Source organism: Cyprinus carpio, chromosome A12 (assembly GCF_018340385.1).
Source record: "Cyprinus carpio isolate SPL01 chromosome A12, ASM1834038v1, whole genome shotgun sequence".
Classification (NCBI taxonomy): Eukaryota; Metazoa; Chordata; class Actinopteri; order Cypriniformes; family Cyprinidae; genus Cyprinus; species Cyprinus carpio.
In genome coordinates, this window is record NC_056583.1 from 12965397 (window position 1) to 12977736 (window position 12340).

The 12340-nt window shown below is 37.1% G+C and overlaps 1 protein-coding gene across 23 annotated transcripts in view; it reads left to right on the plus strand.

Annotated features, from left to right (window-relative positions):
• LOC109099546 (supervillin-like) overlaps window positions 1-12340 on the plus strand; it is a 73199-nt gene that overhangs the window by 15300 nt on the left and 45559 nt on the right. For 5 of the 23 annotated variants that reach the window (XM_042767614.1, XM_042767620.1, XM_042767621.1 and 2 more), the window contains exon 1: window positions 11777-12009. The exons of 1 other annotated variant lie outside the window; for it this stretch is intronic. In XM_042767614.1, coding sequence (XP_042623548.1) covers window positions 11955-12009 — 55 coding nt within the window. In that variant the 5' untranslated portion in view covers window positions 11777-11954. Of the gene's footprint in view, window positions 1-1464; window positions 1616-11769; window positions 12010-12340 lie in introns of those variants that run through there. 17 more of the 23 variants (XM_042767608.1, XM_042767613.1, XM_042767611.1 and 14 more) reach the window with 13 other exon arrangements.

The following is a 12340-nucleotide window of genomic DNA, read 5'->3' on the forward strand; positions in this document are numbered from 1 at the left end:
CAAAAATATATAATTATCTCACCTAAATGTTTGATCATCCAGCGCATTTTTGTTTTTACAATGGGACAATTGGTGCACAGTAGCTTACACACAGCACAAGCCTGTTTTTGTGAGCTGTATGTGAGGCGGCCTCGTGTGTGCGTTTTGATTGTGCCTGAGCACACAGTCTCTGGGAGAGAGCCTGAGCGCTGAATGCTTTAAACACTGGCAAGACTTAAAAAGAAATGCAAATTATAAACTTTAGTGAAGATGCGACACTGCCTCAGTTGTGCAAGTGACAATTCCTGTGTCAACTGTGTAGTGAGCAGCTTGGTTATAAACGTGATGTGGTGATTTGAAGCCATTTGTGCATTTTGAGAGGGAGAGAACGTGGGGTGATTCATTCACGCTGTTTGTGAAATTATATCTCACAGAAAGTTTTCAAATTACTTGAATGAATTCTACCTCACCTTCAGCATTATAAATATTTTACCCGCGTCGGGCAGAGATTGAGACGGTGTCGCTGTATGGCATGCCAAACCTCTCATGGCAGGCACGTCATCAGCTTGAGGTCAGTTTATGAGATTGGCCTTTATAGAGGCGGCTGATCAAACTTCCCTATGTACCCCTATAACTTTCTATCTACATCAAAGAATCCTAATAAAAAGTATCCCTGTTTCCACAAAAATAATAAGAAATGTTTCTTGAGCACCAGTGAGCATATTATAATGATTTCTGAGAGATCATGTGACACTGAAGACTGGAATAATGGCTGCTGAAAATTCAGCTTTGCCCACACAGAAAGAAATTTCATTTAAAATTAAATGAAAATGGTTATTTTTAAATTATGTTTTTAATCAAATACATACTGATATGGTAAGCATAAGAGTCACATCAAACAAATTCAAAAATCTTGCCGATCACAAACACAGGAGACACATTTGAGACACTGACCAGTGACCACTGATGGATTTTTATACTAGGTGTAAACTAGACACGCATTCTGAAATTTCTTTTCACATTTCACAGATTGTCATGCTGATAATACTTCATAATTCATATGTGTACGTGATCTCTTGTGTGTTACTTCATCTAGACTAGACTCTTTACAAAACCTTGAATCCCTGCAATGTTTCATTCCATTCTTGTGTTACTGTGATCTGCATTCATGCTTTAGCTCACTAACACATCACATTAGTGTGTCAAACTTCACTTTGTCCTTGTGCTTTCATGTCACAGGATCACGTTTCCACTAATCTACTCCCTGCCAGTTTCAGTGAGGCCTGCTATGGCCTGGCTGTGGTGGGAAAGCACCGTGCTATATTTGAAAACCTCTGGTGTCTGTCTTCACATGTAGCTTTAGCTGCCACACAGTGCTCCTGTAGAGGGGGTGTGATTGACAGTGAAGGGGCGCTTGTGTGTGTGTGTGCCAGTACCACATGGCCCTCTGCTGTCCTCCCCTCTTCCTGTGGCTTGTTCGCTCTCTGACCTTCTCCAGAGCTGATACATCTTTTCTGAAGAGCAGCGAATACGTCTGTCCTGAGTATTACTCTGTATTTAAGCCTTTCATTGAAACGCAGTGACCGTAATCCACTTTCCCCAGTGAGGCACATCTGATACAAGCATTACTGCTACGGTAAGTTATTTGGACACATTTTGTCTTTTTTTTTCTTTCCTTTTTACATTCTGATATTTGTTCTGTTATTTAACATTTTTGAGAGTTTCAGAATGGTAAAATATGAAAAAGCATGTAATTTTAATGAGTTGTTTGTCGTCTTACATGATTTAGTCTGTGTACGTTGAACCCAGAATCCCAGTATATCTGGTTTCTTACTGTAAGTAAAGTGGGTCAGTATCAGTGACTGAGAGTTCAGAGAGACTGAGCAGTGTCCATTAAGACTGAGGGATCTTTGATATGAGACGGACATGGAGAGACCGTGACAAAGTGCTTATAGACTGCTGAACTAAGGGTTTTGAATCCTTAAGGGCATTTGTTACCTCTCATTCCTCACAAATTCCTTAAAATCTCCCAGTGACTCATTCTTACTATTCTAGGCAAATCTTTTGTATTAACTGCACTGTATGGAGTTGCTAGGAATGCTTTTTAACATCATAGTATTTGTTGTACTTTATTTTGCTTGTTACACTGGGCGTAAATTATCACATCTCATCTGATATGGCATACTAAAGGATAAGTTTGAAAGCTAAATAATGTATACAGAGGTATAAAGATGTTTGCGTAACATTCTACCTAGTGTAGATATCTTTATCTGGTCTGAGATTTGTCCTGCACTCCCCATGATATTGCTTGTTCAGTTCGGCTGTTTGGTGGAAACAATAAAAATAGTGTCTGAAGGAGTGGCTAAAAGAGTAGATTTATTTATAAATGTCCCTTTTTTGTTTTTGTGAACTAATGACATTTGAACGGAGCCCCGCACATGACACGTGACAAAAATATATACATGGCCACGAATTAAGAATTTGTCCCTTTGCTTTATTAATTAATTATTTTATATTATTTAATTTAATTTTAATTTAATTCATTTTAGTTAAATTGTAGAAATAAATTAAGAATGAATTTCCATGACTTTATATTCATTCATTCCCTTGTTTTATTAAATTGTCGTACTAATCAGCTCACTCTATCTATCTATCTATCTATCTATCTATCTATCTATATCTATCTATCTATCTCTATATATATCTCTATATATATCTCTATATATATCTCTATATATATATATATATATATATATCTCTATATATATATATATATATATATATATATATATATATATATATATATATATATATATATATATATATATATATATATATATATATATATATATATATTTATTAGAGGTGACCCCGAAGAGTTGACGATTCATTCAATGATTCGATTTGAGGAGCCTGTTTCGATTACCAATCTCACAGTTGAATATTCGGGGGGTGTTATTATTATGCTATTTTGGCTATATGGGGGAGCTCAAATGTCTGATTTCACATAGAACTACTGGTTTTCTCCCAATAAGTTAATATATAGCCTATTATGATAAAGCTGTAAATAAGAATCTGAAAAGAAAGAAGTTTATAACAAATATTTTAAAGTGGGTGAATAAATTCAACCAGCCCCTGTAGATTTATGTTTCACTTTCCATAATCCGTGACCGACAGAGAAGCATCTTGGTGGCAGAGATTTAAAACTTTAACCAGTCTCAAATTGACACAGGCAGAGATTGGATTTTTTTGATCAGGTATGGTACAAGTGATTTCAAAACATTTTAGCCGGTTTATATATATCGTGGATATATTGTTTACCTGATATAAGATGCATTTGGTTGAGTCAAGCACTTCATTGTAGTACTAAGGTGATTATCTCTTCAGTGCGCAGCACGAGCAGGACAAACAACAATGCAAAATATTAATAACTATGACTGGGAATGTCATACACACATCATTATAGTGAGAACACCATTATAATAAAACGCTGTGAATTTTTAGAGTTTAGCTGCAGCGTTTCTGCACGTTGCGTGAAGAACGCGTCCACAAAATGAGCAGACACGTTCGTGTTCATTCGGGCCCTTTTTGCCTATAAGTCCTAACATTGTTATGTTGTATAAATAACAAAGTGTATTCTATATGAAATTGAGTTTAATCCCATTGATTAAAAACTTGCTATCAAATGCGTCACTCTACTGGTCATCTTCAGCGTGCAAAGCTCAAAACAGAAATGCAGAACATTAATAACTACTGTCATATAGGCTAATGTTATAATGAGAGCACTATTGTAAAAAAAAAAAAGGGTTTCACTGACGTTTAGTGTTAACTATCTTTTAAACAAAACATTATTTACCCCGTTTGTAGGTGTTCGTTACTCATTTTCCCTGTGTGTTAACATCAGTAATTATTGCTGTCGAATGTCTGACTTAACGCAATGTGTTTTGCCCCGCCCCCAAACATATGATTCGACTATCAGTCGAATATTGGCAAGATTCCTTAGGTTAGTCACAGCCATAGTGTTTTTCTGACTGCTTTCTGTTGCTAAGTTGTTCATCCTTTAATGGTGTGTGTGTGTGTATATGTGTGCGGGTGGTAAGCCTAAATAACGAAGCCTCATGCTCAACAGCTGTCCAGTGACCCCACCTGCTCTCTCTCCATCACTTCTCTGACCAAAATAGACCCTTACAAATGGCAGATACACATTACAAACAATATTTTCTGTACAACATGAGGCCAGAAGAGGAAATTAGGCTTCTATGCTTGTATCCATATGCAGTCAGATGTGATTAGGACATGAAAACACATTCTGTACTGCTGGATAAGCTTTTAAGCTATGTAAATATTTTAACTCCATTTCCGCACTGCAATATCATTTTCCATTGGATAAGTATTTGTGTCTGTAGTCCTTAATAGCATGACAGGCTTACGTGTTTGCTGTAAATTAACTATCCCAATGCTAAATATACTTGCTCTAGCTTTAATTAAGCTTAACTGTCTAACAGTGACTTATTATCTGGTTTTAGGATGATTTTCTGTGCTTTCTATCATTGCACAACAAAATTCACATGTGTCACGACAGATTGTTTAGCTCAGAGCATTTCTGAGATTTGTCAAGCTTTGTGATATCAAAGACTAAAAAAAGAGACTGAACCCAACAAATAGAACAATGCGGGACTCTTGAGATGCTTTTTTTCGAAAGTTTAACTGTTAAGTTGATAAAGCTTCTTAAATACGGCAAAGTCATTCTTCATATGCATGTGTACACTACTGTTTTAAAAGGTTTTTTTTTTTTAAGTGTTTTTGAAAGAAGTCTTTTATGCTCACCCAGGCTTAATTTATTTGGTCAAAAAGAAAGTAAAAACAGCAATATTGTGAAATAATATTATTACATAATAAGAGAACTGTTTGTTATTTGAATATATTTTAAAATGTAATTTATTTTTGTGACAGCAAAGCTGAATTTTTAGTGGCCATTTCTCCAATCTGCAGTGTCAAATCATGAGCCTTCAGAAATCATTCCAATATGCTGATTTGTTGAATTTCTTGTTATTAGAAATGTTGAAAACTTTTTGTAAAAAGCATAATGCTTTTTTCAGGATTCCTGAAATAGATAATAGAAAATAGATTCCTGATAAATAGAAAGTTCAAAAGAATGCATTTATTTAAAATAGAAATCTTTTGTAACAATGCATGTATTTAGTGTCCCTTTTGTTCAATTTATTACATCATTGCTGAATAAAAGTACTGAAATAAATAAATATTACTGACCTCAAACAATAGTGCCCTATAGGCTAGCAACAATCAAAAATAAAAAAAAGAAACTTGTGTGTGAGTATTGTGTTCTGTTTGTGAATATGCTATACATACTGGCACTTAAAGCTGGGTTTGAATGCCATGACTGAAACTGTTGGCTTTCTTTAGAAGGTGACTTGTCATTGGTGCCCTAGATACTCAGTGAGGGTTATGCACTGGACACACACACAACCTTCATTTGCTTTCAACATAAAGGTACAGTCACATCATTGACACAGCTCAGCCATACAGACAAGGAAAGTAAAAAGCGGTGGCCCAGAGTCAGCCACTCAGAAAACACATTTCCATTTTAGGACAGAGGTGGGTGGGAGTGGTAATTTTAGGTAAATGTGATGTGGAATGAGTGGACAGTTTTCTGACCTTGTCCTGCTGCATAGTACAGACCCAAATCAGGTGACAAAATGGGTGCTTGAAACAGGACTCCATGATTGTTTACCAGTCACCTTCCAATCTTAGGACTCTGATTATTTATCAGGCACTGTAGTCATACTGGTTGAATGAAGCAGAATGCAGTTATGGGTTATCAGTTCATTCTTCTGTTACAATCTGAGATTTAATTCTGCTACATCAATAAGGGGGGTTAAGTGAAGCATTGATTCACTGATGCAGAATGATTGCGTATTATTCACTTTCTGTTTAATGATTCAGGTTCTGTAGCTTTAACATAAATGGAATCTTGATGTGCTAAAGTTTCCAGCCTTTAATCAATTCACATATAATTTTTATAGATGTTCGTCATTTAGTTTAGCATTGCTCCTGAGTCTCATTACAGCAACCTGAAATGGCATCCGTCAAATGAGCTACCTTGGATCTGTAGACTGTGGTAAGGTTATTCTACTTCAACTCTGAATGTAGCAGGGAAAAATTTATATTCATATTTCTGAGGCCCAGCACTGCTGGAAATCCGACTCTCATAGTCTAATATTCAAACAGCAAAGATGATGACAGATACCCATCTAAAGAGATGCAGTTAATCTTTCTACATATAATTCAGCACAAGCTATGGCAGCACCTTCAAGGTTTTACAGGGTTTTTTTTTTCTGAAAAGAATAAAATGGCATACATTTATGGAGAATATTTTAGACTTGGTTGGTTTTATTTAGGAGATCGCAGCTTAAACTCCTTGCCAGGTTGTGTATTTCTGGCATGGGACCTTCTGAAAGTTGATATGTGGGGAAATCAGGGCCATTTTCAGGACAAGCAGAACAGTAAGTTAACTTTAAGAGAGCCCAGAAACACATCCTCTTTGGTTTAGTTTTCTGCTAGTCATATTTGAACTATCCAGATTTATTAATTCCTACACGTTTCCACTCATTTATTATGTTTATTTGCCTGCCCTGACAGGTCTGTTTGATAGACAGTAAATGCTTAAACTAAAATTTAACAAGCCAAACTTTGGCCAATTCTCTTTGCTTTGATTTATGAAATTTTCTGGTACACAGGAAACAGTTCTTAGGCTAACGTGATTTTTAAACTCTGGATTTAAGCTTAGAACCACTACATGGCCTTTTGGCTTAATTTATCTCATAATTCCTCTTTATTTCTGTTTGCTTGAGTTTATTGTCACCATTTACCACTTTAATCTTTATTTACTACTGTAGCGTGCAGATGGTGTTAAACCAAGCCCAACAGTTTGAGCTGTAAATACTGAGAACATGTGCATGAGACTGTGTCATTAGATGGTGTGTCTTGGATCAAGGGATGATGTCATATTTGTGCTATTTGTCATCTGAGAAACCAAACCAGTCTATGAGGAACTAGTAGATTACATTATTTGTAATGACAAGGCAGTGCACATGCCCTCCTTGAGAGTCACGCGGTGATGTCATCCCTTTTTGGACTTTATTTAGATCCTGACGGGCACTCAAGTGTTGATTATTTTAGATGTTAGTTCAGTCTCTGGTATGTCTTTGATTTCCTAATCATGGTCTGTGATTAAGTCTGATCTCTATCAGATACTGATGCTCCATATGTTTTGAAGTGGCTCTGTGATTGTGTCAAGAAAAACAGCAGCTGGTTTCTCTGGCCACTTGAGACACTCATTAGCCAAATTTCCATCCAGTTTTTGCACTGTTTTGTTATTGACAGAGAATATGGGTAAAAAAAAAAAGCCTGTTTCTATCCAACTGGCCTTTTACCGATAAAATGGTGTGCATGATGTTTGTCGCATAAAAAAATTGCCTTTGAGCTGTTTTCATGTATATTTTCACCTATATTGCGTAAATTATATAAGTTAGTAGCCTGTTCTTTATCCATTTGAAACAAAACTTAATTATATAGCCTATTATTATTAAATTGCATAGGCCTACATAAAATAATTTTTATTAACAAGTGTCATGAATTTTTTATTTTTTTTGTACTTTGTTAAACTATTTACTTGATCATCAAGGAATAATCATAAACAGGAGCAGTTGTATTATAATTTTTCGGATTAAATTTATTAGGAAATAAGAATGTAAATTTCGGTTATTTTATTTCTCCTATAGCCTAGACCAGTGGTTCCTTTGACACACCCATTTCAAGTCTGTGAATCTATTCTAATAAGCAGGTAACCTGAATCAGGTGTGTTTGATTTAAGGAGACATGCAAAATGTGCAGTGATGGGGGTCCTCCAGGAATGTGGTTGAGAACCACTGGCCTAGACAACCGACGGTCGTTAATCCATTATTAACCGTTAACCGACAAGATTGTTAAATCACAATTAAATGAAATTTGAATTGATACATGTCTGTGACCCATTAAAAATACCAAAATTTTATAAGGAGGAGAAAAATCAAGTGATCATGCCGGTGCCTCCTGCGTGCAGTTAAGCATTACTAACTCGACAACGCAGCTTGTTCATTGTCATAATAAAATACAGTCAGCCAAACATATTGAAAAAAACTGCTATTTTATTTCCCCTCGTTTCAGAACAAATCCTTTAAATTTAACGGTAGAACAGTACTCAGAACAAAACATAAAACAAGATCTTCAGAACAAAATGAATACATTTTAACTTAGCCTACTAAAGGAACATCAAATACAGATATGTATGTTTGAGAGGTAACTTGTCAGTTTAATAATATGAATATGACTTATGCGCTTTTGAACTGGGAAATGGTGCTTTAACATGAGCAACACGGACACTGCCTATAGGCTAATTCTGTCATGTGACAACACATTAATTTGCGTTAAAGCCCCTTTTCAGATTTTTGTGACATTTGAAGTATCGATATAGAATTTATGCACCAGGTTGGTTGGATGGAGATTGTTTTTGTTGATACGCATGAATTTGTTTGGTAAATGGATTTTCCAAATCACTAATAGACCTATTGGTTAAAAATTTGAGGGGCTAATTTTTATTTTCACAAAAAAATCCTTTGATTGAAACCTGGCTATTGACACATTCTTGATTTTTAATGGGTTTCAGTCTCAGTTGGTTAAAAATTTGTTTGTTTGTGTCTATGGGAATAAGTATTGCATGAAACATTGCAGTCAGGATAATAGGCCAAAATAGTGCAGGGCAAATGCCATTCTGCGATGAACACGAGTTGCTAAATTGCCTCTGCTTGTGAACTACTCTCCCTCCATTCCACATCCTTTAATGCCCCCTCTGTCCCCCTGTAACGAAGAAATGCTTTATTTTTTTCAAATGTATCATTTATAATGTTGCGTTTGGCTGCCTCAGGAAATGTGGCAGCAGAATATGTCTGCCAGGGTTAAGCATAGTTACAAAAAAACGCCTGTATTAAATTACATTGTACTTAGCCTACCTACAAAACGATCCAGTCAGTCACAATTGAACACAATTTGAATGGTCTACTCTTCGTTGAGAGGATGGCCGTAACTTGGTCATTTACATTAATCTGTGAACCCATTATAGCTTTAAAATTTCTTTACAACAAAATTTCTAATGGATGTAACTTTGAACAATGACACAATTTCGGCAATTTTCTTCGGACATATTTGCCTTCATGTTGGCTACTTCTTTGCAAACGTTCATGTTTGACTAAAGTACTGTAACTTGGCCAATACGACGCAGTAGGTGTAAAGAGGTCAATAAGACTTGTTCATTTTGCGGACATTTAATAATAGGAAGACACCCACTTATTTTATGCACCAGGTTTGAATGGGAAAGGTGCTGTGGAACAACATGAGTTTCAATCTCTGGGTGGTGGGAATTGAAACGAAGCATGGTATTTCCTGAGAAGAACTATAGGAACCTGTCTGTCATGGACAACAACAGCTAAGACCTATGGTTAAACCTCATCTGCTGCCAATTTGAGAGTGCCATTTTGTACTTAAAAAGTTAGTATTGTGGTTCTGCTGGGCCAGGCAAAGGCCCACGTTCTGGTGGGCGGGGTAAAGTTGGCCCTCCTTTGATCACTTTTATTTTTGAGGAGGTAACCTTGAGATTTGGCTTTCGATTCTGAGTACCACACATGAGGTCATGCTCAGGAGATTCTGGTCAAGTAAATAGGGCGCTTGAGCCAAGATTGTGTGGTGGGGGTGGACACGGACACTATTGAGGGGCTAATTTGTCATTGCAGTTGGAAACAGCATTGAAATAGGCAGAGCTGGCGGCTTAGTGCCTGGCTTGTTGCACAATTTGCAGATCCACCCAACCCTAATGCGGGTTTTAGTACTGATTCAGAGAGCAGCATTAGAACTGCCTTTAAAAAGCGTGTGCTTTGACCACATGAAAGGCTCTCCTGGTCATAGTTGGAGGCATACGTTCTCGCCACTGAGTCTGGAATCTCATGGTTAACACCACGTCTCGAGCGGGCCATTTGCTTATTAAGGGCAAATCTCTTGCATTCATATTAACAGCTGTCGGCCTCTGCGTCCTGACTCGCTCCTAATTCTTGCCTTCAACATACCCCCCGGCCATTCCCTTCAGCAAGCCTTTGTTTATGGTCTGAATGTAGTCCAGAATCCCTCCATATTGCAGTGGGCCATTTCTCATGGTACATAGGTCAGAACAACCAGTAAAGTGGCCAGGTGAGTAATCCAGTCTGAATGTAACACAGAGGTTAATATTCTTTTGCATGTCTACTTGGAGGTTTTAACGCCTCCATTATTAATTTAAAAATGAAACCTCGCATACACTGGCTGGTTTCAAATGTCTCAGTCTTGAGCACTAAGATGTTTCTAATGCCTCATCTGTTCCTTTCGTTTGTGACAACAGTTTCTCATTGTCCAATGTCTTTTCATCTTTATATTGCCTCCCTCTGTCCTTTCTTTTGTGACCCAGTGCCCATTTTTTAAAATGCTTTTATTTTTTCTGCGTGTTTATGGTTCTTAATGTTTTTTAGTTTGATGAATTGTTATGATTTTAATGTGCTGTTGTTATTTGTTTTGATTTCGTATTTACTTGAATTTATGTATTTTAATTTATTAGTCAGTCGGCCTTATGAATAATGGTCTGAAGTCTGAACTACACTCTTATGTGGAGATTGGCCAGTAATCCTTTGAGGATACATTAAATTGATCAAAAGTGAACAGTACATGCATTTATAATGTAGCAAAATATTTCTAGTACAAATAAATGCTTTTCGTTTGAACTTGAAAAAATGTATCACAATTTCGGCAATTTTTCTTCTATTGTCCATTATTTGTCCTTAATTTTTTCTCTCTCTCTCTTTACACTTTAATCCTTTCCTCCATTCTTCAGCAGTCAATCTCTTCCTCACAGATGGGTGACTTTATTTCACAAGAATTTCTGAGTTTGGCTTCTGGTTTGGATATTTTATCCCATTTGAACCCCGGAGCTAACAAGTGTGCTTGGTCAGAGTCATTCTTTTGAAACTCATCGGTATTCCTGAGAAGAAACTCAAGCAAGGAAGTGTGTATTTTTTTTCTTCTTCTTTTTCCCCCCTACACCACAGGGACCAATATAGTAAATATAAAAAATATAAACTTATTTAACACACAACATCATCTGCTGATATTGGGAAGACAGAGCGGAAGGCCCAATGAGTCTAAAAATTTAATTATTTTTCTGCTGCACACGTCGTCAATTATTTTGTCCCTCCTTTGAGCACTTAGCACAACAATATGACTTGGCAAGTTACGTTCCTCGTGACAGAGATTTTGCTTTTCCACTCTCTTCCTCTGAGTACCACACATATGTCATTGCTCAGAGATGAGTGGAATTTCTAGTTCCTTTGAGACACCTTTGAATTCCTTTCTCACCCTTTCAGCTGTCCTAAAAGCTAAACACACATCCACTGTATGCAGCTGCTAGTGTACACAACCGCTACTGAAAATTCAACCACACATTTCTATAAATGTCTCTTTCCTCTCATCCCCCATCCTCAGTATTGTTAATCTGATTAGCAGTGAGCAGCATTAGCACTGTAGTTAACTTGCTAACATTTAGCAGAAACCACACAGACAGCAAAAGGCTCTCCGTCAGCATAGTGTCATAGTGTTGGGGAGATACTGTTCTTCTCCTCCTCCTCTCTCTCTCTCTCTCTCTACCTCCCTTCTCTGGCTGTCCCAGGACTGCTGCAGCTAACTCTGCATCACCTTGCAGTTCACACACTGCTGCCTTTCTGCAGTCCTCTCTCACTCTCTCCTATTTTCCTCCTATCTTTGGTCCTTCAACATACCCCCCCCTCCCTTTCTGGTCTTTTTATTTTCTTATCTGTCGTCCACCCCTCATTTATTTTATCAATATGTACCGGAACCCTTGGATCTCCAACTATATCAACCATGTGAAGTTGTGCCAAGGTGAGTAAATGGCAGTTGGGGTGGGACGGGATGGGGCAGGCCCACCACATGTCTGCTTGGATCTTAATGGTACTAGAGCCTCCAAGGACAGAAGTATTCAGAACAAGGAACTCGCTGACACAAAATGAAGAGAACTGAGGCATTTTGAAGCAGACTAAGTGTTGTGTCTTTTCCATATTATGCTTTAGATGCAAATGTTTTTAATTGTTTAAATTCTGCAGTTGAGTTGAAGAGAATTCGACTTGAGGTATTGCCTTTTAATGGTTTTGTTTTGGCTTGTGCTCTTGTGCAACTGCACATGCTTTTCCATTTATCCTGTGTGTTCTTAAAT